General features: G+C 34.1%; 1 protein-coding gene across 2 annotated transcripts in view; it reads right to left on the bottom strand.

Annotated features, from left to right (window-relative positions):
- The window catches only part of Enpp1 (ectonucleotide pyrophosphatase/phosphodiesterase 1), a 60,453-nt gene that overhangs the window by 10,607 nt on the left and 22,464 nt on the right, over nt 1–27,382 (bottom strand). For both annotated transcript variants that reach the window (XM_046449645.2, XM_046449654.2), the window contains exons 2-20: nt 25,940–26,012; nt 23,506–23,622; nt 22,599–22,724; nt 21,348–21,408; nt 19,110–19,207; nt 16,976–17,055; nt 16,740–16,859; nt 15,184–15,293; nt 13,954–14,019; nt 13,359–13,431; nt 10,523–10,631; nt 9,125–9,256; nt 7,004–7,035; nt 6,030–6,157; nt 4,917–4,986; nt 4,064–4,151; nt 2,820–2,989; nt 1,891–1,942; nt 66–220 (exon numbers count right to left, since the gene is read on the bottom strand). In XM_046449645.2, coding sequence (XP_046305601.1) covers nt 66–220; nt 1,891–1,942; nt 2,820–2,989; nt 4,064–4,151; nt 4,917–4,986; nt 6,030–6,157; nt 7,004–7,035; nt 9,125–9,256; nt 10,523–10,631; nt 13,359–13,431; nt 13,954–14,019; nt 15,184–15,293; nt 16,740–16,859; nt 16,976–17,055; nt 19,110–19,207; nt 21,348–21,408; nt 22,599–22,724; nt 23,506–23,622; nt 25,940–26,012 — 1,860 coding nt within the window. The remainder of the gene's footprint in view (nt 1–65; nt 221–1,890; nt 1,943–2,819; nt 2,990–4,063; nt 4,152–4,916; nt 4,987–6,029; nt 6,158–7,003; nt 7,036–9,124; nt 9,257–10,522; nt 10,632–13,358; nt 13,432–13,953; nt 14,020–15,183; nt 15,294–16,739; nt 16,860–16,975; nt 17,056–19,109; nt 19,208–21,347; nt 21,409–22,598; nt 22,725–23,505; nt 23,623–25,939; nt 26,013–27,382) is intronic.

The following is a 27,382-nucleotide window of genomic DNA, read 5'->3' as shown; positions in this document are numbered from 1 at the left end:
CTTTTAATGTTTTGCTTAATAATTTGAAATAGGTACACATAGTGAAAGAGGGAACAAATACTTGCATTTCTGTTGACGGTATAGGATGTCCAGAGGGGCATGAGGAGGTCATGGCTGTATCCACTCACAAACTGGTGCTGATAAAGAAGACAGACACTGTTTTTCTTCTGAAGAAGTCTGGGTCTTCCATATGGTAAAGTGCCAAGGTTGATATTCTCCTCTAGGATCATAGAAGGAAAATGAGATCACCATTTAAACATAATTAGTATGCATTATATGATGATATGTGATGATACACCCATCTAACCCTTTCCTCTATTTAAGCATGTTGAAAAATTATTTTTAACTGCAAAACAACAATGAATTACAAAGAGCAGAAACAACCATTTGAAAAATGTGGTCCACTTCAATTTTTGCCTATAAAGATCAATGTGTTATCAGTGTTATCACTAGAGGATAATATATGAAATTGCTAGGCATTCCAGCTAATTAGGACTTATAGTACCCAAAATGTCTTCATTATTTTAATGACATACTGCAGAAAGCATATAAGGAGACTTGGAACACAAAGGTTCAGAACTGAAATTATGAGTCTAAACCCAATGGAACAATAACAATATAGATAGTTTCTATTGCCTTTTTCTGAGTGTCAAGGGCTCTATAGAACTCTTTTACATCAACTAGTTAATTCTCACATCTCCCTATAAATTAACATTATACACTTATTTTACAGATGAGGAAACAACAACTTATAGGAAATAAAATTTTTTTTCGATTTAGACAGTTCCTAAATTTATATTCAAACTCAGATCTGCCTAATGCTCAAAGTGCCATCCTTCAGCACAATACTTTACCACCTGGGGGATAAAAAGGTGTTTCTAATTCTGTTATGGTTTAGATACTAGTTGTCCCCAAAAGCTCATGTATGAAACAATGCAAGAAAGTTTAGAGGTGAAATGATTGGGTTTGAGATCCCTAACCTACTCAGCACATGAATCCCTTAATAGGGATTAACTGGGTGGTAACTGTATGTAGGCAGTGTGTGGCTGGAAGAGGTGAGTCATTGGGGGTGTGCCTTTGGGGTATATATTTTGTTCAGTGTGTGGCTGGAGGAGGTGAGTCATTGGGGGTGTGCCTTTGGGGTATATATTTTGTTCATAGCAGAGAGCTCTCTCTCTCTGCTCTGTTCCCAGCTGTTTTCCTCTGCCGTACATTTCCACCATGCTGTTCTGCCTCACTTCAGGCTCCTGAGGAATGGATCTGGCCATCTATGAACTGAGTTCTCTGAAACAGTGAACTCCAATGTTTACAGTTGCAATTTTATATAGACAAGTTCAAGTCAGGATTAATGCAGAATTTACCTCTTTATTCCAGCAGGGCAAAAAGAAAAAAAAATGTGAGCCAGCCCAGTAACTTAAAGATCTGCCTATGAACATCCAAATCACAACAGAAAAATGTTATCAGCTGCTTACATGTTCTTAATTTTCATTCAAAAGTTGTGAAAAAACAACCCATCAATCAATTTATATTCTCTTAGAATTAAGATCCATGTAAGACAGAAACTTAATAGGTATTTTAAATGGAAATCTGGGGCTCTACTCTAAACCTAGAAAAATCCTCAAAACGCTTCCATAATTTCCCTAAAGAGAAACTCAGCTTCCACTAAATATGTTATATACCATTTCCACTATAAAATATCCCTTCTTCCATTATAACTAATAGCTTTGACTGTCAAGCAGAGAAATCTCTGTTTTCATCAAATGGTTTTCCATCATTACCTTTATTGTATTGGATAGTCTTAAATAATGCCCCCAAACCAATTTTCTGTGGTTCACACTATTGATAAAAATCCTGCTTTCACACTCCAGGCCTGCAATTAACGTGTCTTACCTTCTGCCATGGTCATATTAAACTGTATCTCAAAATCCACAATTGGCAGAATCTAAAAAAGTTTATAAAACTCTTTTTAAGGATTGAGAGACATATTTTAATTTCATCAACATACAACTTCTGTAGCTTAATTAACACAACACAAAGATAAAATGAACATAGTCCTCTGAATGAAAAGTTTTCTTTAATGGGGGGACAAAGGAAGAGGAATAACAGAGGCAGCAAGACAAAAATGTCAGCACAACACTAGTGATTGAAAATAATAATATAAAATCTGCTTTAGAATTATGGTCTCTTCCTCAACTGTCTTTCTTCAAGCCTAAATCAAATCTAACAAAATGGACAGCACAAAAGAAACTACTCCTCCAACTGTCACCTTTTATGAATGTTATCAATGTGGCTGACAATGACCATGTATTTTTACCTTATTAAAACAATGACAAAGATAGTTGATTAAAAGTAATTATTAAGGCATTTACAGCTTCTCTGAAGATAGGAGTAAAAGCGAAGCAATATCATCTACCTATTTTGTACCCAAAATATTACTTTCCCCCTAACATTTGTAATAGGTTGGGCTGTTTTTAGAGAAGGAACATTGGAATGGGTTTACTTTGTGCTTAAAACACCATAGCAAGGACAACAGCCCAGATTCCAGGATTCAGAATGCTCAAGGGCTCCCCTGAAACTCTCCCTATTGGTCCTCAACTCATCACAGCACCATGGGATCAAAACAGAGCTGAAAATGCAAATTAGGAGGAGGAAAATTAAATCATAAATGGGTCTTTATGTGTCCCTAGATTTAAAAATAAATAAATGTTTACCTCTCACTCATAAGTTTAATTGCATTGCTGACTATTTCTATAACACATGCTGTGCAGAGGGTGCCAGGAGCCCTTCCCTAGTGGGCTGGGCTTTTCAGCAATACTTACTGAGGAGTCGCAGGAGCAGCCAAGGTTATCTCTGGGGGTTCTGGTGAAGGGACACTGTACCAGGGGGTGCACTTCTTTAGGATGCTTTGGAGTATAAACAGGATTCTTCAGAAGATGGTTAAGACTTCCATGAGTTCCATTATTAGGAGCTGGAGTCAAATTCAGTAAATCTGCATAATGCCAAGAATGGCAAAGAATTACTTAGAAGTTTCAAAACCAAAGAGTAGACTTATGCTATATCATATATGTATGTTAGATACATATAAATGAATCCTTTACTCTGTAACTAAAACTATAAAATTCTCTTGAGTTTTGAACTATTTATGACTAGTACTATTTTTAATAGAAATACTGTTACCTGTGCTCTATTTTGCTGTAAAATTCTCTGAATTTTAAGGTGTGTAATAACTATAGTCATCCTCTGTTGAATGCATATTATATGCCATTAGCTGTGCTAATATATTTTTCTACTTAATCTTCAAAACAAACAAATAAAATTACTATCCACATTTGGTAAATAAATAATCAAAGTGTTTTGCCCAAGTCCTAAAGGCTATTAACTTAGTAGATCAAGGATTCAAAACCCAGCTATTCCCGAGTCTAAGATTCATGATTTTAATAATAAAAACAGTGAACACGTATAAAGCACTTACTACATGCTAGGACCTGCTTTAAGTGTTTAGGATATATTATCTCATTAAATCTTACAGGCACCCAACTGAAAGAATTATCCTCAAGACAGTTTAAGGTTTTGTAAATGTAATAATGTTTAACTTGAAATAATATTTAAAATCCAACATTCCACCATAAAAGCACTAATTCAGAAGCCACAGACTGAACAAAGGATATACTTAATGAATTTTCCCTTATGGCTACACCCTCCACATTGCCATCCACTCAACTATTACTGTTACCACAGGTTCCACCTGTCCTGCCCACTTTTCACTTCCCAACGCTCTCCTCCCTGGCTTCCACCACTACACTGACTCAAAATCATGTACTGAAACCCAGGACCTAGAACGTGCAACCCAGAGTGCAGCCTGGTGGAAAAAAATCAGATAAGTAATAAGATGTATGCTCTGCACATTTGATGAGCATTTCTGGGTCAGGAAGAAGAAACAGAATGGACGTGTCCGCCTTGCCTCATCCTCTTCCCCAGAAAGGAGCTCACCATGTGACCTACTTTTGATAATCCTACTCCAGCTCTGTTTCCAGAAGGAAAGAAGCTGCCTATTCACACTTACCACACATTAAGTTATAGACTTCGATATTTTCAAAAGCGTCAACCTCAATGCCATGCTTGAATCCAGGTCCATAGCCAACAAAGAGTGCCTGGATTGGCCAGAAAAGTCAGCTTATCAGTACAGTTCAGTTATGTATATAGTTGGTCAGAAAATCATATTATTCACATTGTACATGTATAAACTGGTTATGTTATGACATGGGGAAAATACCATGCCCACTGGACTTGGTGGGGTATTATTTTAGTCCTTGTTGCACATATAATCTAAGAATACTAAGACTATTTCTCTTAGTTTTACCATAATCCTCGACTTGATAGTCAACATAGAATGGATGATGAAATCTATTTTCCAAATATTTCTATAACACATGCCAGGAGCACCTGGCACCCTATGAAATTTATATCCTATTAAATAGGATATAAACCTCACCCTGTCTACCTCACACAGTGCTGCAGGCATTAAATTAGGTAAATACAATAAGTGTATTTTGAAATATAGAAGTACTAGATAAACATAAGATACTATCATCTTTCAGAACCTAAGTGTGATACTTTTTCATCTATTAAATCACTGGCTTTCTTTTACTGTGGGGCAATATATTTCATGAAGCACAAATATATGTGAAATAATTATTAGAAATTTAGTAGGAGATATAAGTCATATGTCCACGAGACAAGAATATAAAATATTAACAAAATTTTTGAAGATCTGAAGAAAAATAGCTCTATGAAAATGTTGCATTAATTCTCATTCAAGACATATAATCCCAGTGTGTTTTTAAGTTTCAAACTTTCTGTTGTCAGTTTTTCTTCAGATTGAATGCTATTTTTTTAAGTATAAAAGATTTACTCACTTGCATATTTGAAAATACATTGTCAGAGCCATGAAATCCACTTCCACAATATTTCCTTTCTGAGGGATTCCTAATTTTGACAGATATGAATTAATGGTGTAAAGCCTATTCATGGAACATAACTGAAAGTCATGACATTATTTTCATAAGAAAAAAGAAACTATTTTGTTAAACTAACATAAAGTAAATAAAACCACTTGGCCTTGAAATGTTTGGTTATTCTCATTTATACTGTATTACTTAGAGTTGATTTGTCCATGAAATAGACAAAAAAAAAAAAAAGAAAGACAGAGGTGAACAGCCACTAACATCAAGACAGAAGTGGTTTGAATCCTACTATGCCAGCTGTGTTGTGACTTCAGATAATTTAATTACCTTCTCTTGATTAAAATTTCTTATGTTAGGTCATTTGTAAAAATGCAGTGACATAAAGAAATGTTTAGAATACAGCATTTAGAGACACTAAATATTAATCTTCCTTTTATAAGGGTATGGATCATTCCCTCTTTCATATTCTTCTAAATAAAAACACAGTTCTCTAGTAAGAGTAGAGATGGTGTCATTGGGTTGAGTGGATTCTGGTCCACTGCTTAGGTTTTTATTTGACAGGGGTATGTGTCACAACTGGTTTCTTGCAGTCATAAAAATTGTGAGTAAATTTTGAGATATTAACAATATTAACTACCCAAATAATAAAGTGCTTTTATCAACTTCTTGTTGGACTTTGAAGTATTGTTAGATATAATTGCAATCTGTAAAAGAGATGTAAATAGCAAGTGATAATGTGAATATAGATAATAATAATTATCAATAGGGATGTGGGAGGCGTGAGCAACAGTTCCTCTCCCCCGGGGATTTATGGCAATGTCTGGAGACATTTTTAGTTGTCAGAACTGGAGAAACGGTGCTACTTTCATCTGGCAGGTAGAAGTCAGGGATCCTGTCTAATATTCCACAATACACAGGACAGCTCCCCACAATAAAACATTACCCAACTCAAAATGTTTATAAGCCAAGGTTGAGAAATCCTGAGTTGAAGAGAATCATATTGTATTCACATATAAAGTGCCCAATGGTTACCTTGAAGTACTATACTAAGAGATCAGAACTTACAATGCAAGTTGCCACTGAGGATCCAAATAGAATGTCAAGGGTTCAATCCTGTCACTTTTGGCAAAGTGCAAACGCTTGGGTAAGAACTGTTTCAGGTAAGGTGTGAAGTGCTGGTTTGGTTCCCGGCACTAAATTTGCAAAAAGCAAAGGAAAATCTATTATTTCCATATTATCCAAAGTGCATATTTCTATTGAAATTCCTTCCTAACTTCATGTGAATTTTTTCTCCCATTGATTTTACCCATCTGCCTAAAAAGTCACAGAAAGAAAAATAATAGCTCTTACTGTTTGTATGATTTACAAGGTGACTATTGTAAGCTAGTTAAAACTTTTATAGGATATCATAATTATTACTGCATAAAAGCCTCAGGGCTCTTGGACTGTGTCACTAGATTATAGTTGAGTTATAACTGGTGACCCTAATTTCAAATACCTTGATAACTAATTGTTAGAATTTTCTTCAAGATATAAAATGGAGCAAGTGCAAAACGTAGCATAAATAAATTAGCACCAGGACAAAAACTTATTTTAAAAAATAAGCATTGAAAAAGAAGATGGGGACTGTGGGTATATCTCAGTGGAACAAGGCCCTGGGTTCAATCCTAGCACCACAGAAACAAACAAACCAACCCTACAACAACAAAAACAAAAAGCCTAAAAGGAAATATTCCATAATGCTAACAGCGTTTATGCTGGTACAGCAATAGGTTTTGCTTTCTTTTTTTTTTTTTTTTTTCCCCTTCAATTATTTCTGGTACCTTCATAAAAAGTTTACAATCCCAATAAACAAATTTTAAAAACTTTCAAACATAAGATTATTGAGACATATCCTTAAATATAAGCTTCTACATGCTGGCCCCCCAAAATACCCCAAAATTCAAATCCCATAATCCCAATTACAAATACTGAAACTTTTCTATAAATATACAGTACACAAATTAACAATAACTATAAAATGGAATAATTGTACTCACAGAAAGATTTCTGGCAATGCCTTCATAATTAACTGAAGGGGAACAAACAAGAATTAACAGTTGTGGATATGCTACAATTACAAATACAAAAATGTAGAATGTCAGGTTCAAACCCTATATTTAAATACCAAAGCAGATTTCAAACAGTTTATTTAAGTCACTGTATATTCGTCATTGAAAGGAATTTAAGACAGATCCTTAAGTACTGCTCTATTATGGCACCCATGATATCATGTCATATTACTAAGACAAATTATAGAACATCTATCCATCCATGTTGTTCATCTATATTCCAGTCCATTCATCCTTTTATTTATTCATCAGCATGTTCATCTACCTATTCATCCGAATATCTATTTATCTATTTATTTACAACCAATGTAGATCTAGTATGATTTTACTGTGTAAAAATTAAAATATGTGTTTTATATACATATAGCAAACACTTGGGAAGACACATTCCAGACTTTACAGTAGTTGTCTCTAGAGATGGGAATTGAGTTGCTAACTAGGGGGATTTATGATGTGAAACTGTTATTCTTTACTTTGTATTTTTCAATATTCAATGATAATGGTAGAATTTCCAAGTAAGAGGGGCATAGGAAAACTTAGAAGAGAGGGCAAGTTTTAAAAACAAATTTACATAATAAGCCCATTAGGTTTATTAGGTATATTTGGTGCTACATATCAATAACCATTTAGTTTCCTAAATATTCTTTCATTTCTTCTTTGCATGTAAAGTTTGAGAAAATTATTCAGAAAAAATATACATTTTTGTATGTATAGAAATAAATTGATACATTGCTTTTGTTTTAATATGGGAAATTTGGGTATCTACCTGAGATAAGGTATGGCTAAAGCTAATTCCCAAAACAATGTCTGGGGACTGCTATTGCCTGTATGGTTTTTATAACAATCGTGCAGTTCTCCTTCAGTATCTGAGGGGATTTGTTTCAGGAGTTCCCCATGGCTACCTAAAATCTTCGGTGAGATGCTCAAGTCTCTTTAGCAAAATGGAGTAATATTCGCACATAACCTACACACAACCTCTTACAGATTTAAAATCATCTCTTGATTATTTATCGTATCTAAAATAACTAAATGCTATCTAACTAGTTGTTGTATTATATTGTTTAGAAAATAACTTCAAAACAATCTGTACATGCTTGGGAAAAAAAACAATTTTTTTCCAAATTTTTCAATCCATAGTTACTCAAATCCACAGACATGGAATTCTCAGGTATGAAAAGCTGATTGTACTTTACTTTCCTAAATTAAAAAAGAATTAATTAAAAGTTTTCATTGTGCACATGGAACCTGTGCTGTGTCACTGAGTTAATTTATCTGCATAATCATTTTCCTGTAGTGAAATCTATTTTTCTTCATTAATATTCAACAGTATCCACAGAATTCTATCTATTTATAGAGCCCAATCCTAACCTAATTCTAATAACTCTGAAAAGCTCATTTCTCTTCCCATTTCAAAGTTAATTAGATCAAAAGGATAAAATTTGCCATACATATCCAAAAGTTATCAAGGATGGTATTCAAGAGGCAAAAATAGTTACAAAATATGCTTGATTTACAAAAGAATAAATAACTTAATTTCTTGGTATTTTGTATTTCACATGTGGTCAAGTGAGAATATGAAATTTCTTTTCCTTCCCTGTTTTAAAGACTCATTGCTTTTTGGAATGGTTTATGTAATTTCTAAGGACTGGAACCAACTGCTTATAGAATTAACCATCTCGCTCAGCATTCCTCCTCGTAATAGCATATTATACCAAAATGATGTAAGTTATTTTAATGAAGTGTCATTAAGTACCTAAATTCTAACAAATGCAGTTGAATTTTTCCTTTAAACTTTTTTCTAATCACAATCTTGAGCCTAGTACAAGTAAAATACACACCACAATATGAAATGTATTAAGAAAATCAAATAATATGCTTAGCCTATGAATATTAAGTAGGTACACGTTGAACTTGTGTCCTCAAATCTAGTCTCATAAAATTTCTGTAAGTAGAAAAGACCTGTACTGCAAATTTAATTATTAAACTAACTGATTCTCTTCAGTTTACAGAAATAATGATTTAGAGTAATATATTCTTAACCATACTTACATGAATAGTATTTATCTGGGACATCAGAGGGTCTCAATCGAGGAGCAGGTCCATAAACAACTTTAATATTTTTAACATCCCCCAAATATTTATTCAGATATATATACTTCTTACAACTGCCTTGTTCCATGCCTAGGAGAAAGAAACCACCAAACATATTCTAACTTTAATAATAAATTTAATATAAAAGAAAACTTTCTTTTCCTTCCAGAATTGAATTACATTTGAGTTTGACACTCCTATCAGTTCAACATCTGATAGAGAAGAAAACAGAAATTCAGCTAAATCCTCCAGTTCACTTTTTTCAAAATATTTTCCCTTTCCTTCACCAAACTAGTTTAATGTTTCTTCTTATCTCTGTATTTCCAAATCATTACGTGAGTAAAGGAACACTGTCTTATCACAGTTTTAGACAGTTATTTGCCCAAAATCATCTAGTATTTTAATCTCACTGTGGGACTGAAGTTTCTTTAGCATGGAACTTCTTGGGACTGTTTATAAATATAGCTGTCTACAATTATTTCTGAAGTAAACAACAAAAACAAAAAAGAGCACACTTTTCTTTTTTAAAGAGAAATAGAGAGAATTTTTTAATATTTATTTTTTAGTTTTCGGTGGACACAACATCTTTATTTTATTTTTATGTGGTGCTGAGGATCGAACCCAGCGCCCCACGCATGCCAGGTGAGCGCGCTGCCGCTTGAGCCACATCCCCAGCCCCAAGAACACACTTTTTACTTTCTTGCATACTCACCATTTTCTTTTTTTATAGTATTAGGGATTGAACCCAATGGCACTGAGCTTTATACCTCTACATATATTTTTTTTTAATTTAAGACAAGATCCCCCAAAATTGCACAGGCTGGCCTAGAACTTATGATCATTTTGCCTCAACCTCCCCAGTAGCTGGGATTATAAGCATGAACCATTACAGGAGCCATTACACCATAAATTATTTAGTCCTAGAGCTATACACAAATATGTCAAAAACATCACATTATTATGAAATTATGTCATCAAAATATATACTGCCTCTGAAGTCAGATTTCATGCTAAAGAAAACTAAATATGTACATGATAATGTGCTCCAGTTAAATCTAAAATTGCAAAATTAACAAAATTTAATAAAAAGTTTTTTCCAACTCTTCAAATAGCCTGGTGTAGGATTTTCCAAAATCAGAAGCCAAGTGCATTTTGGCTGATGGGAGCCTATAGGCTTTTAAATTTCTGTGAATTCTGTGTCTATCATATTAGTGTAAGCTTTTCTTAAAGACTTTCCATAAGAAAGTACATTTTGATCTATAACATTCATAGGAAATATGAAATAAAAGTTAATCAAATTCACTTTGATTTTTATACCGTTTAACCTGAAGAGTAAATGATACAAATTCAGATTACCATGATCTGAAATAAGGATGAGGTTCAGGCATCTATGCAAATTCAGTCCTTTCAGACCATCCATCAGCATGCCAACCATGTTGTCGACCCTCTGCAAGGCTCTGATGACCTAAGGATGGGAAGCAAATCTCATATGAGCATTCCCTACTAATGATCATTTCTATAGAAATTTATGCCTATTAAAAAAAAACACCAAGAAAAGAAAAAGAATAGTGGATGTAATTATGATAAACTAGTTCATGTTAGACTAGCACAGGTCAAGATCAAAGAAATGGAGAATAGTAAATACCTGCTAATGTTAACACTGGGAGGGTCCAAATTCTGCATTTGCTCAATCACAAGTTTGGGAATGACATTAGCTGTTCTGATTAATTTTACCTCCTGGAGATTCAAGAGCTACTACTTAGAAGAAACCCAGGTGTCAAACTAATACTAGCTCAAATCTAGTGTTTGGCAAGAAATCACTGTATTCTTAATTACTACTTCATTTTTTTTACAGTTTCTTCATGTACTTTCTGATCATTTAAATGGTCACTGTTTAAGTAAAAGTTTTTCTAATTTTCGAAAGTGTTAAAATTATTCATGATATGCTTCTTATGCATTTAAATTTTTTAACTTGGAACTTACAAGTTAAAAAATTACTTATCTCCATACAAACTGCATTCATATTACATAAGAATAATTCAAGGACACAGAATGGCAAAGGTTCTCGGCATATCACTTTCTGGCATTGTTCTTTTCCTCTCTCTTGGTAAAAGCATGTGAGGAAAGTTCTTGTGCAGTTTTTTGTGTTTTCTATAATATATGGAATCAGTTTAATCTTCATTTATAGTCAGTATATTTCACTTTAATATGAGACAAGTTCTTCCAAGCCTTTCAAAGATATCCAGGGACTTAAGTTGTGCTCTTGCCTATATTTTATATATATAAATATAATGTACTTTCTTATGGAAAATCTCTATATAGGCAAATACGTATATTCCAAACAACATAAACTGGAATTTTTAAGTATTAAAAATATTGAGATGCCAATAATAAACAGAGTTTAACAGAATCAACAAATTAATAAGTAAGACTTGAAGAGCAACAGGTTCAACCTTGAAGGAAGATGCATCAGGAAAGCTTGTACTGTGCAAAATTATTAGTAATCAGAGCAGCACCAACTCTAAAACTTACCTAACTGGACAAACAAACAATCACAAAACGAGTCAGAGTATTTTATAGTCAAAGATCTAGACATGGGTCTTAAGTGCCAGTGACCACAGTAAAGGAGTAAAAAAAAGCACACTAGCCCCCTGGTTAGTTTTTCAAATTTTAGAAGGAGTTACGAGAAATATTTCCTTTAGGCCAAATATGACATGGCCACATAGTTGGGCACTCATCTTCCTTACCCCACCTGTAGGAAAAAGCAATTCTGCTGAACTATAGAACAGACTCAAAGGAGGGCACAGTGGGATCATTAACTACGGTGGGGCTGCCAGGATGGAATTTGATGGAACGAATACAAAGGATAGAAACAGACCTGGATGAGATCATCTTCCCCTCCATTTCACTCTCTTTTGTATGAGATGAAAAGCAATCTAAGCAGTAGTACCTACTCATTAAGAGGGGCAAATTTAGGACAGATGCAGGGTCAGTCAAACTAAGGGAAGGTAGTTTAGGCAGATGTTCTAGAGTCAAGTGAGAAAATGGGCATTGTCTTTTCTCTTTCTTCCTCCACTGTTACAGAAGTAAGCATTGAGACCAAGTAGTGCCCTCAAAAACAGAATCATAATGAACATGTCAGGACAGGCTTTCATTGAGACCCTGTCATGAAAGTCCTTAAGGTTTACAAACTATCCAACCTGTGCCACCTGGGTAAAGGAACTGATATAAATTTGTTGGGAAACCCGAAGCTATTAAAGAAGAGTGTGTTTATAGTTTCTTATCCCATGGAATCACAGGAAGCAAAGGTAAGTAAACTGGGATTTTGAAATAAGGAATCCTGGCAATACCTCTTTTCTCTTTTTTTGTGACCAACAATTCTCACAGATTCTTACTTTTCCTTTGTTTTTATATCTTAGGTCACAGATAAATATTAGAAAGAAAGTCAATTTAGAGATGCAAAGAAACTCAAATCATTTTTCTATGCTAACACTTTCTGTGCTCCAAGATATAAAAATGGTGTGGCCACATGAACTCTGAAAGCAAGAAGTGTTTTAAAGCATTGTACAGATGATAAACATAGACAGGAGCTGGCTAAGATCCTGAAAGGAGTTCAGGTCAAATAGTCACACTACGAGCATTAGTCCATGAGCTGGTCTCTTTAGTTTCCTGGCATCCATCAAATAAAAGATGATTATGTGAATATCTCTATACATTTGATAAACCCTTCCCATCCTTAAGTATTCAAGCTCTGTTTTAAGCCTAATGGTCTCAGCAGCTAGGGACAGAGCTCCCAAGAAAAAGAGTTCAGAGGAAGCCTCTCCTTTTTAACCTGTTGCCCTATATTTTCATGAAAATTTGGAATTTTACCTGCTTATAAAATTCTTATAAAGCACTTAGCTTTTAGGCCAAGAGAGAAGGATATGGAGTAAATAAAGACTTTGGAATAAAAAATACAGAATTTAATTCATCAGTTCAATTTTGCACTGAAGAAAATACAAGCAGAACAATTTTCCCAAGTCTTATTTAGTTGAAAGTGTACTATTTGGTTTAGTAAAATTATTGTGCATGATACTACTCACTCTTTTCAGAAATCATAGGGTCTTAGGGAATGATCTAGAATTCTGCTTCAAAGGTTTGGTTAAATGAGACTAGGTTTAATGGTGTAATCACTGATAAAAAATGTACTTACTTCACTGCTGACTGGTCCATATGAATGGCCTGAAGAATCTGGTTCTTCTAAATACAGAGTGTAAAAGTGTGGTCTAAATCAAACAGTATCAAAATGTAATATTTTACGAACACATTGAAAAACAGAATGGAAAGAATATTTCAACAATTAATAGTGATTAAAAATTCTACAACACTGAGGTAACATTTCTAAACTTACTAAAAATAATTTACAGGTTTGGAATTCTTCAAAATGTGACCATAATAGTTCATTAAAGAGTTAATTTGGATCTAAAACATTAAAACCAATAGCCAGATTTTACTGTAGTCTATTTTTAATAAGTATGTAATTTCTATTATACAAAGGAGTATTTATTTATTTATTTAAGGTTCCAAGGGTTGAACTCAAGGGTACTCAACCACTAAGCCACATCCTCAGCCCTATTTTGTATTTATTTAGAGACAGGGTCTCACTGAGTTGCTTAGTGCCTTGCTTTTGCTAAGGTTGGCTTTGAACTCTCAAATCCTCTAAGCCTCCTGAGCAGCTGGGATTACAGATGTGTGCCACCACAACTGGCCAAAGGAGTATTCATAATAGAAATTAACTTTCTACATACCTTTCATCTCTAGGAAGCTGTAGCCACTGAAGAACAGCTAAAATTCTTTCTTCAAATGGAATGGAACTAAAATTAAGGAAGAACACAATGAAACAAATCTGTGAGAAATGTGTGGATTTAAAATAAAATAGCATTAAGGAATACTAAAACAAGGCAAAGCATTTATTGTGTTTGAAGTTACGGAAAGCTTTTGATCGAAAACTTCAATTTTTTTTCCAATGAGGGACTAAAATTGAGCTTTTATATAAATAAAAGTGGTAATTTGGTTTAAAAATTTGCTTCTCCTCCTCTACTGGAGGGTATTATTCATGTATCTGGAAGCAGGCATTGTTTACTACACATATATCAATGCATTAATACAGTCTACAAAGGACACCTCAGGCAGAGCTTAGCCACAGATGACACTTAGTACAATTTGGATTAAGGCATCTGATAAGCAAATAACAATTATCCAGGCAACATCTCTAGCAGAGTTAATTATGCCTTCCTCTGGGCTTTGTTGACAGAGCTCCATCAGGGTGCTTGCCCAACCGCAAGAATAGAGCTTGAGAAACCAGAGACCATGAATTCCCCATGCTAGTACAGTACATGGTACATCCAATCTTACTCGCCATCTCCATTTCATTTATAGGATGAAAACATTGGCAAATAACAAGGTCAAGGAAAGACACTACACTGTGCCCAGGTGAACCCTGAAGAATACATAGCAATATTACGAAAGAAACTGCTATGCCATTTTTGTTTGGGATTTATGATCTTTTCTGTTTGCCCTATTCTCCGTCTCAGCTCCAAATATCCTGTATTGATTTTTCAATAAAAATCAGCCAAGAATCTTCCCTTAATTTTTTTTTTTTTTTTTGCCTTTTCTGAATATATTGTGAATTTTGGATATCATGAGGAAGTTATCCTAAACAGATTCTTTCACTGGAAAGCATATTTATTGAAGTAATTTAGAAAGGGAAATTCAGAGATATCATGAATATTTTCTTTTAAATAATATTTTGAACATCAGGGAGTCATTCCTAACAATGTATTCTTTAATGCATCTGCCTTTTCTATTTCCAAGTTCTTTTGCTTCCTAGGGTTAAAATGTTTAGTGTCTCCATTCTTCAGGTCTGTACACACCACTCAAATCCTAGGGCTTAGGATTCCATTGGGGGGGGGGGCGATGAGAGAAAAAATAAGATGTTCTGTCTTGCAAGGTCCTAGAAAAAGTTCGTTTACACATACCCATTATATACTTTGTAGATATCTGGGTAAATTCCTTTAATTGTCACATCGGATCCTGGCCAAAAAAATGTGCCAGACCTGAGGCCTTGATACTTAGCTGTGATCCAAATCTGGGGAAGAAAATGAAGGAAAGTTAGGAAATCGTGTGAACATTCATCTTTCAGGAAGGAGAGTGTGTTCCTGCAACACTATGGTATCCTTCTCAAGAGCTATCTTGTTTTAAAGGTCAGTAAGCTCCAGCAATTAGATTACAGTAATCATATAATATGACTTTTAAACAGCAGCAAATGGAAATTTAAATGGAGATTTAAAAGATGGACATAAGGCAGCTGGCAATTCCTTTAACATTTAGAGCTATATCCCTTAATTAGTAGGTTTCTCTTGAAAGAAGAAAAATTCATCAATATACCTGTCTTTAACTTGTTGACATTTTTCCTTATGTAACCAATATTTATTAAGTATTTATTACTGCCAATAATATACATGAATAGGATTCCTATAAGCCTCCTACATTATTAATTTGCATGATCTTCACAGTAACCTTGAGGTAGTTAATCCTGTTATCTACAGTATAGACAGAGAACATCAAGGCACAGGAAGAATGACTTACCCAAAGTCACATAGCTTTAAACATCAGAGCTAACATTTGAATTCATGACCTACAAAATTAAATACTGTGCTTTTTCTCCTTCTAAAAGGAACATCAAGATTATCTAGAAAGACCATTTTTCATTATTATGGCAATTTTTAAAAAGTAAAAAGGAGAACGCATCTAAATTACAATCAGAAAGAACCTACTAAGTTATTTATACATGCAAATAAAGCCAGAGCTTGCGTGTCTCAAAAAAAAAAATAGCTTTGTACAGATCAAAAATATTACCCTGGGTTTTGGGGTTGTGGCTCAGTGGTAGAGCCCTTGCCTAGCATGCATGAAGCACTGGGTTAGATCCCCTGCACCATATAAAATATATATATATATATATATATATATATATATATATATATATATCCCTGTAATAATTGCATATGTTTATGAAGTATAGTGTAGTATTTCAATACATGTTTCCAATATGTACTGATAAAGTCAGAGTAATTAATGTTTCTATATTTTAATATTTCTGTGTTAATTAAAAACTGTTTTTTAAATGTTTAAAAGATGAAAACATTAACTACCCTGATTTGATCACTACATATTATATACATGTATCAAATCAGCACATTGTGTGCCCCAAATGAATGTACAACTAAAATAATAATTAATTTTAAAAAACATCACTGCTAGATGATACTACTATAAGAAAGAAAAGAGAAAGGAAAAATGGCTCAGCACAATCCAAATCCATCTTTAAATAAAAGACTCTCATTTTCTTGAAAATTGCATATATCATACAAGTTGCATTTAAGATTACCAGCATTCATCTCCATTTATGAAAAGATGACCACAAACACAGTAAATGAAATAGGGTATTAAAAACTCCAAGGAATGTGGTTGTTTTACTCTAATTGAAATAAGCGAGAATAATAAACTATTTTAGCAACTAAAACAAAGAACTCACTGGCTCTCCTTTGTACCACTCAGGATTAAACTTCTCTTTACTTTTAAGTGAAAAGGAAGCATTCATTTTGGGATCATACATTTTATTGTCAATTACGCCATGGGATTCTGGATAAAGTCCCTACAAAAGATAAAACATGGATTCTGTCATGCATTGCAAAACAAGTTACTTTTTTATGCAAAATATAACTTATTCCCTTTAAATAAGGGAATGCAGAGTTGAAATGTAGAGCTTACTGTGACAATGCTGTAGTGATTGGGAAAAGTTTTTGTTGGATACACTGGTCTCAAGTTTTTGGTATACGTTCCACAGTTTTCTAGGAGGGGAAAAAATAAACATCATTATTAAATACATCTGACAATCTACTTATCTCATTTAGCTTTGATACCACAGCGGTATCTTTAAATCAGGTAAAATAATTAGAATGGATTTATAACCAGATTAAAATTCAGGATGAATTATAAAGTAACACTTTAGATATAAATTCAATGTTAAAGATGTGTTTTTTCCTCTTAATCAGAAACATAGTAAACAAAATAATTAAGTCAATTAAGTAGTTATGCCATACTTAACAGTAACATAAAGTTCAAGACAGACAAATTGGAATAACATGATGCTTGCAAGATATTTGCTCGGACTTAGTAGTCAAACACCTAAATTATAATAGGGAATGAACAAAAAAAGCTGCCCTGGCAACAAAATCTACAAATTAGAATAAGGGTGAAATAGTAGTTGGGGTGTCAGGGTACTGTGCTACAGATTCAGAACCAACCACCCCTGGATGAACTGGACTGCTTAAAAACAAAAGGTGTCATTTGGCTTCAAGTCAGAGAAAGCAAGGAAGTCAGACTGCTCTGATGGATGGCCTATTCATTTTTCCCTGGTGTCCCACTCTTCTTCTGCTGCCTCTATTATTGAGGAAGGAACTTCTACCTAATGATTCCAGTGTTTCAATACTGCATTGCCTGATAATGTTCCTCAGATTGCCAGGTGTCTGCATCACTCACTGCCTTGCTAACAGTTCGGAACTGCAGGCTGCATATTCCAATTGGCCAATACTAGGGCTTGGGCTCATTGTGTATTGATTTCTTGAAAATTGCATATATGAGTACCTATAGCTCCTTAATTTTGAAATCAGGATGTCTTGCTGGTGTGATAGAGACAAAAAGCTTCAAAATCCATGGGCCTACTGGTAAGAACACAATCTTGTCCATATAAAGCTAAAAACTTTTTATACCAAATGTTTTTTACTCAAGATTAAAAAAAAATTCTTTTCCTCCAGGTGGAAATTAAAAACTGAAATTCTAAAAATCTACAAAACTCATTGTGGCATGTAGTAAGATGTAATTTGGCCTTTACTGAGAGTAACTGTAATGTTTAAAACAACCTTGTATACTCAATTATGGGATAAAAACATATTAGAATGCCAGCAGAACATTAAAATTGCTGTATTTACATGACAGCTACATAATTACTGAGCACCAATAACCACTAACTTCTACAGTTTTAATATTCATATGTGATTATCTTCCTTTTTCTATAATGCTGATACAACTGACTTTTGGTACCCATATTGTTGGTTACTAATGTGAGTTTAAAATTGGGGCATCAATATCAGGAAAAGACCATTCTACCATTTCATCAGTGACCTGCAGAATAATCATTCAACTGAGGGCTCAACTGAGATTTTTTTAAAAAATTGAAAGGATTTAATTCAAACGATAATACAGGATAAGTAGCAGTACTTCAAGTCTATATTAGTAGTATCATATCATTTTGTATAAATATGTCAAAATATACTCTACTGTCATGTATAACTACAAAGAACAAATTTAAAAAGAAAGGAATGTTTTAGAGTCATAACAAAAATAATGATAATTATAATAAAAACTACTTTCTACTGTTAAAAAACTGTAGTTTTAAAATTCTACTTTTAAAATGGAATAGTCATAAAATAAGAAGGAATGTTTCCACAAAAAGAATGCAAATTTCTAAGAAAATGTAAATGTGACCAGGCATGGTGGTGCATGCTGGTAATCCCAGCAGCTGGGCAGTCTGAGGCAGGAGGAAAAGCCAGCCTCAGCAACTTAGTGAGACCCTGTCTCAAAATAATAATAATAAAAAAAGAGTAATAGTGTATAAAAATGGGTTACAATCCTAACATAACATAATTTTAGAAGTATTTAAAAGGTAGCTTTAGAGTGATCACACTATTAAAGGCTGGAGCCTTATCACCAGGTTCAGGCTCTCTGCAATGGAGAAGTCTGGTAGAATAGTTAGGTCTGCCAGTACTTTTCCAAAAAAGACTGCTTCTCTAGTTTATCTCACCAAAATCGTGACAACCCAGTCATCAAACCTGAAACTACTTACTTAGTTTGCTAATAACAGGAAGAAGTCCACCCCAAGTGTGTAAATATTCTGCCCTGAATCCATCCAAAGAAAATAAGAGGGTAGGAGGTGAATCAAACCTGGGTTTATGAGAAAGGAAAAACAGTGTTAAAAAAGCAGAAAAAAGACACATCCAATGAAGATCTTCCCCCTCCCCAGCACAGGTACAGTGAAGATTTTTCACTGCAGTTGGTATATAATCATAAATAAACTAACAAGTTAGCAAGCACACTCATAAAGGACATTTTCCATGTACTTATATTCACACTCATGCTTTACCATTGCCTCCTGTGTGTCCGTCATCACATAGTACTTATTAAGCACTCATACTGCTTAATCTACCATACAAGGAACGCTATTCACGGTTCCTGCCATTCCCAAAGCTAGACCAAAGACTATTAAAATATAACAGCATCTCTATGATATTCAGGAGAATAAGTGTTAATAAACAACATTACCTAAATTATGTTTTTGTTTTCATTATTTTTTTCTGAATGACTACTTTCCAACGTTCTCTTGTTGAATCTAAAAGATTGTACCTCATAGAGCATAAATGTATTTAGTTTTTAAACTTCATCTATTTAAAAATATAAATAGCTAATACAGAAGTTTGAGAGATCTTTATTACATTCAAATATTTAAGCAATAAAGAAATGATTCAAAGATTCAAAGCTAGGAATGATCAATGAAGTTACACACACACACACACACACACACACACACACACACATAAAAACATAGTCAATGTGCATGGTATAGAAATCCAAAGAAAGAGGAAAAAAAAAACACACAAACATACATATGACAATGTACACAGCAAGAGAACAGCTGTGAATGATAGCTACATGACTATCTGAAAATAGACATGGTTGAGAAACTTTGCTTCTTTGCTTCTAGTGACTCTTGGTAAATGATAGGGGAGTTGTAGACCACTGGATAACTGTGAAAAGGCCTTCCACAGAAGGTTCACTCAGTAATTTAAAATTTAAGAGCAAATTTACTTTGTCTTACCTTTATCAACCCTAGCTCCTCCCCTCCTACTCTCACACCCAAATATAAATGTGACCCTGTAAAAGGAGAACTTTCTCATTTAATTTCTATTAACTCATATTTGTAACACTAAGCACCCTTGGGAGACTGCAGTTAGTTGCAGATATAGACAATGGTCCTTATTTGTACAAAACTATTTTTACTCAACACAAAAGCAGCTTAGTGGTCCCAGGTAAATACACTGATATAATAATTTCCAGAAGAATAAAATGTGCTCAAAATTATGATCATGTTAATAAAGAAAGGAGAAGTTGTATTCTCCACTAAATGATTCAATAATAATGATCAACACTTAGAAGAGTCAAAGCTTGCTAGTATACCCATTAAAAGACAGCTTAGGTTCATGAGAAGTCCCCTTTAAAAAAAAAAAAAGTTTCTCTTGATGAGATTTTTTAGTTTAGATTTAGTCTTTTACCATTGTTACTATGGTTTTACACCAAGAAAGGTACTCTCCATTCAAAAGGGGGAAAAGGCACCTTACATAATAAACATTAATTATATACATGATCAAAATAAGCTAAATACAAGTCAAGAATTCTGAAAAGTTTGGGAAAAATTATTTTAAACAGGTATTAAACAGTAGATCTCAAGAGGAAAAATATAAATATCTCTAATATCTTTACTTTTATTTTTTTCCAAATTTTAAATCTTTAATGATTAATTTATTGACAGTTCTTCCTCAATACCTTTATAAAATGTCTACCCTTTATAATGCACACCAACATTTTGTAAGACACTGTGCAAAATATTTTAAGACCCAAAGGAATAAATACAAATTTTTAAAAACTGTGTAATTCCACTCACAGTCATGTTATTTATCTCCCAAAATATAAGTGAACCAAAACACACACATACACAGTTAAAAAGCTACAATTTGTTATGAGTTCAGTTCTGAAAGATCCTTCCCTAAGAAGGAAGACCCTAGTCCTTCCATTTGACAATCATGAGCAATAAATACTAACTACTCCTGGCCTCTCTTTTTCCAGAGTAGGGGTCAAACCATAATCATTTCTATACCACTAGTGCCAAACAGAAGATCTTGTTAAAAATAATGTTAAAGGAGTCAATAATTGATGATTATTTTTTATCTTCTTAATATGAAAAGAGAAAAACATGGTCCTTCTAAGAAAAGAAAAAAAAAAAAAAACATGTCTGAGAATTTAATCTTACCCTTCTGGACACTGTGGCTCATGAATGCTCTCACATGTTTCTTCTACCCAACTTTTCTCACCTGAAATATTTTCAAGAAATAAAATGAGGTGAGCATACTTAATGGTGACAATAACTGTGATGCTTATGAGACACAGTAAGATAGATTCTAAAAACAAAATATGTTAAAATATGACAACATGTGGTATGACACCAGAGAAATACAATGAATAAAGGGAGTTATTCTGTTTTCCAAATGAGTTAATGAGTTGCCAGGAAGAAAACAATGAATGTATAATTTCAAGTCAGCCATCTGTATCTATGTGTTGTTCTGCATCCATGGATTCAACCAACTACAGGTCAAAAATACTTAGAAATACATTTATATTGAACACATGCACTGTTTTTCTTTTCATTATTCCATGAACAATACAGTGTAACAACTATATGTATGGCATTTACATTGTATAGATGTTTTAAATAATATGGGATCATTAAAGTATTCTGGAGGATTTGCACAGGTTACATGCAAGTACTGTGCTCCATGCTATTTTACATGAGGAACTTGAACACCCTTGGATTCTGATACCTGCAGAGGTTCAGGAACAAATCTCACATGGACACAGAGGGATGATTAGACTATGTTTGTGAAAACTTGAGTAGTTTTCTCATTTTCAAAATTTAACATTTTCAACTATGATTTATAACCCTTCTTCCATCTACTGTACACAATCTTTGGTATTCCAGTGTCTTCATTTTCTCTCACATAGAGTCAGGAATTTCTGTCAAGGAATTTCAAGGAACCCTGTAATTCCTGAATGAGGCATTATAATAACATCAGCTCGAAAAATAACTAATAACTAATCTTTTAAGTTAAACATTGTCTTCATTTACTACAAGAGTACTTGGGGCATAAATATCATGCAGAACTGGAAAAGTGGCCTTTCCACAAATTCAGTGTTAACATATGTCGCTATCATCAAAATAAAAGGGAAGGAAGAAGACAGGAATGAGTAGCTCTAGGTAAAACAAAATTGGCCATGTATAGGCAATAATGGCTACTAGGCTGGGCAATGGAAATAAAGTTCACTACATTATACACTTTCTCTACTTATATGTGTGTTTTAATAAATAGTTTTTAAAGTACCTTTTCAGAAAATATGGGTAGCTAAAAATATTCTTGCTAATATAAAAGCTGGCATCTATGCAAAGCCCTGGAAGACCTGGAAGATGCCAGGCTACTGGGGAATGGTGGGTACACGGCAGCCTGACCTTGACACACAGAGCTGTAGTTGATGCAGCAGTCACCCTGGGCCTTGCAGTCATCGGAACAGGAGCAGCGATTTCTGGACAACCTTTTCTCCCCACACCTGAATTTGTTGCAAGTCCATATATGTCCTAGAAACAAATGTCAACAAAGTATGTGTTATGGTTCCAACACAAAGTCAACATGGAATCACTGTCTCCTAGAATAGGAGCCAAGAGAGAGACAACGAACTGTTTCATAACTCTCAGTGACTCACAGAATCTGCCCCCACTGTGTTCACTCTGCCCTAACAGATATAAAACATGTGCACCCCAATTGTTCGTATTTCACTTAAAACTCAGAATTTCATCTTTTTAAAATGTGGACACATCATCATTATTATTATACAACTCATATGAGGACCCTGGCTTCTTCTAGCAACCATTTTTAGGGTTCTCAAAATTTGATCTAAATCCAACGGTCTCTCTTTGTATTCCATGGCATGTCCAAAGTACATAGAAAATTTTTCTGTTCCAAAGGTTTCATTTTTAAGTTTAAGCAAACATCTATGAACACAGCTTTAATAGACCCATAATAAAAAAATACTTATGTATTTCAGGCATCTTTTTGAACTTAGTTTAAGTGCAAATTAGACTCCAATGGCTTTCAGGATACTATAAACACAGGCATTTTTACTATCCATGAAATATTTAACAAAGGCAATGTATGGAAAAGTTTTTTCTCCAAGGATCTATTAAAACATAGAGGCTATTGTGAATGTTTATACGTGCTAAATTGAAAGGAAAAAAAAAAACTCAAATAAGGATAAATCATATACCTAAAGAATACCGAAATTGCTTTTCTTTCTTTTTTTTTTTTTTAATTAATCTTTTCCTAATGTCATGATTCTGTCTTTTCCGCTGCACTTTTTACCTGGTTCTATACATGTCTCCTGGTAATCTAGACAGCAGTTTCCAAGGTCAACACAGGCAGCATCACACCGACAGTTCCCAAACGTTCTCTCAAAGCAGCGGCCTTTGCAACTTTTCACTGAAAACAGTGAGCACATTAGATGATTCCAATAAATGGTTTAATTTCAAAGCAAGCATCAACTTATATACCTAGCGCAAGTATAGAATAAATTCAAAAGATGCTATAGAAAGCACAGATGAGGTAAGAGTCACCTGAGATTCTTTTCACAAATACACACAGGGACACAAACAAAAGGTAATTTATACATATAAATTTACCAGGCTTGGGGTATCGCTCAGTGATAGAGCATCTTGCCTGGGATGCTTGAGACCCTGGGTTCAATCCTCGGCATCATGGGGAAAAAAACTTAAGAATTTTATCTCTGTCATAAACAAAAGAAAAATTTTTTAAAAATTCGTTACAGACCTTACTAGGTCTGAAAAAAACTAAAATACTTACAGTCTGATAAAGAAAAATTAAAATAAGGAATGGTTCTGAAATTTTTATGCTATGAAAAGTTAGCTAATAAGCAGCTATGGGTTCCCCTAAAATTTCAAACTGTGTAAAAAAAAAAAAATTAAGGTGGCTATCTAGGAATATTTCAGAAAGGGAAATATCTGATTTACCTCACTGTGATCTTGGCATGAAGTAGCTGTACAGAACATGCTTTCCAGCACTGACCCTACCATGACCTGGGACACTCTTCATCTTCAGAGATCTGACTCCCTCCACAAGGTTTTCCCGATCTCCCCAACCCAGACCCATCTTCTCTTTTTAAGTTTTATAAAACCACATACTTCCCCTTAATCATGTGATTCAGGTTACTTGATTAATGTCCCAGATTTGTACTAGACAGCACACTTCCTAAGAACAAAAGCTACATCTGGATTTTCTTCAGTACACTGTATCCCTAACATGATGCAGGATGTCTGACGTGGAGTTGGCACTAACAAGTTTTTGCTAAACGGATAAATGGTGAATATGGAAGGAAAATATTTTTCTTTAAAAACAATAATTTGACTATGTAACTCCTTACTAAATCCCTTGAATAATCTGGGGTTTTATTGTATTACCAGAAAATTAGGATAATGAATAAAAGAAAAAAAAGGTAAAATAATGGTCATCCAACAACAACAAAAAAGGAATAATCTTACATCTTAATTTTAGTAATGGTCTCCTGATCCAACAAGATGACACTCCCTTGAAATTTAACTCTCATTTGGAACTGGGAAATCAGGCAATTTTAGGAAGAAGGAGTAACAACAATAATTTCTAGGATTAAGAATACTAACTTTCACATCCAGACAGTGGTGGCACATGCCTATAATCCCAGCAACTCGGGAGGCAGAGGCAGGAGGATCACAAGTTCAAAGCAAGCCTCAGCAACGGAGAGGCACTAAGCAACTCAGTGAGACCCTGTCTCTAAATAAAATACAAAAGAAGCCTGGAGATGTGGCTCAGTGGTTGAGTACCCCTGAGTTCAATCCCTGGTATTCCCCACAAAAAAAATTATGCTATGCCCATATAGAAACATACCACAATGAACCTCCTATTATATATAATTATAATGCACTAATTAAAATATTAATAACAATAATAATAGAAGGGAGATCAGTAGAATAGAGCAAGCAGATGGGGGGGTAAGGGAAAGGGAGGTACTGGGAAATGAGACTGATCAAATTACGTGCATGTATGAATATAGCCTAATGAATTCTGCCTTATATATAATTATAATGCACCAATAAAAATAAAAACATAATGCAAAAGGTAAATAAAATTACTATGTTCCACTCTTTTCAGCAGTATATGACATCTTAACAATCACTAAAATTTTTTAAATAACTGTTAAAATTACAGAATAGTTGAATAGGAGGGGAAAAATTTGTTCAGTTTTCAAAGTTGAATTCCCAAGGAAAACCATCCAAGATTTTATAGGGAAAAAAAAGAAACACCAAAGCCAAAAGAATGAAAACTATGATTTACTATTTAATTATTTATAGTAATCTTATCAATGCTGGGTAGATTTCTGCATTTGATAGTAAGAAAAACATAATCAGAAGCTTAATAATTTCATGATTACTTTGAAACCAACAACATCTTGCAATTTTAAAAACCCTAAGATCGGATACTGATCAGTTTCTGGTTGCCTGGGATTCTACCTGGTCACCTAGCAACCTCTGAACGGCTTCAGCAACTAAATCCTTGGGGGAGAAAGAATCTCAAGAGTCCCTAGAGGGTGGGGGCTGCTCTAGGGACACAGCGCAGAACCTGCTAGCCCTGTCTATATTCTTCATTGTTCTCAAGTGATTTTTTTTTTTTAATTGTTTTGGGAGGGTTTGGATGAGGCTGAACACAAGTACACACACACACACCACACACAGGCAATACTAGTTACCTTCTTTGGCGCAACTTGGTTTCAACCCAAATATACAACCAAGGATTGTTGTTAATACACATACTGACAAAACCTGTAAGGGGAGAAGAAGACAATTAGAGAGTGTCAAAATCCTTTTTGTCCAAGTACTGTCTTTCTGTAAATGTTTCTAAACTTGATAGTGCTGTTTTGTTTGCTGATCTGGCTGCTGGCCACAGGGATGTCTTCACTATTTGAAAATTTCAAACTGTATTATATACTTGGATTCACCTATTGTCCTGAGTACGTTGACTTCAATAAAAAATTCACTTACATGTCAGCAAATATTTCTAGATCATCCAAAAGTTATATAATGAGAAACTCCTAAGATAGTATGATGAAGTAGTCATAAAAATTACAATACTTAAGGAAAGCAAAAGGAAAATTTATTTAGAGACTCAATTTCCAATTTATTAATGCATTAAAGGCAAATGGGAGCATTATATGCCTCACTTAACAGTGAATGACACAAACCTAAGCAGAACAACCTCCTATGGGCAGTGTGTGGGCCAAGCACTGAGGAGGCTTACTTGCTCCTTTCTGGGCCCAAATATTGCCACACATGGGTGGTATGGTTTGGGATAATCATTCGGCCTCTCTAAGCAACAGTTTATTCATCTATAAAATTAAGGGGTAGGACTTCGTGGATCTCTAAAATCTTTCCAGGGTTAACATTTGCCACATTATCATTCTCAATAGTATATGTCTAATGACAAAAGGGAACTATCAGAGAAAGCTTGCACAAAGAAGTTCACAAGGATAAAAGGAGACAACAAGGTATCAGAAGGGGACACTCAAGGATTCTCCTAAACATTCAATGGTAGTATAAATGGGCACAATGATAATTGAAGGGTATTTGTCAAATACCTACCAAAACCACAAAATGCATTTTACTATCAGTTTTGAAAATATAGGGAAATGAAAAATAGTAAAACCAATATCTATTTAGTATACTATAATTTAAAATAGTAAAATAATGGATTTTAATTTTTTGCTTCTTTTTAAAACTTAGCTAGAGTAGTTTGAACAATATTTATTTTCTTCTCACCCATCATGAGTGAGAACCTTTTGTATGCCCTGAGGAATTATCACATTCCTTTCTAAGCTTAGCTCTGTTTCCAGCATTTCAACCTTTGTACTTTCAATATCCTGAACCGTCTGTAGGAGTTTCTTTCCTATGAAGTTCTGTCCCATGTCACTTTCTCTGGGATACCTTCTTCCTCTTTGTCACAACCACACTTTTCATATACATCCATAAATTTGCTTCCACTAAATTCCTCTGGCTTGTATCTAATGTACTAATCTGTGGCAGCAGCAGCTTCCCCATGGTTGGCTATTTTATCCATAACTCCATTTACATTCAACTAGAATTTCACTTCCAGCATCATCACTTTTCTTTACTGTACTTTCAACCCTTCATTCAAT

Source organism: Marmota monax, unplaced genomic scaffold, assembly GCF_021218885.2.
Source record: "Marmota monax isolate L192 unplaced genomic scaffold, Marmota_monax_Labrador192_F-V1.1 WCK01_AAM20220418_F8-fsc00030, whole genome shotgun sequence".
In the NCBI taxonomy this organism is placed as follows: Eukaryota; Metazoa; Chordata; class Mammalia; order Rodentia; family Sciuridae; genus Marmota; species Marmota monax.
The sequence above is the reverse complement of the archived record's forward strand: the minus strand, read 5'-3'. Positions and strand labels throughout refer to the sequence as shown.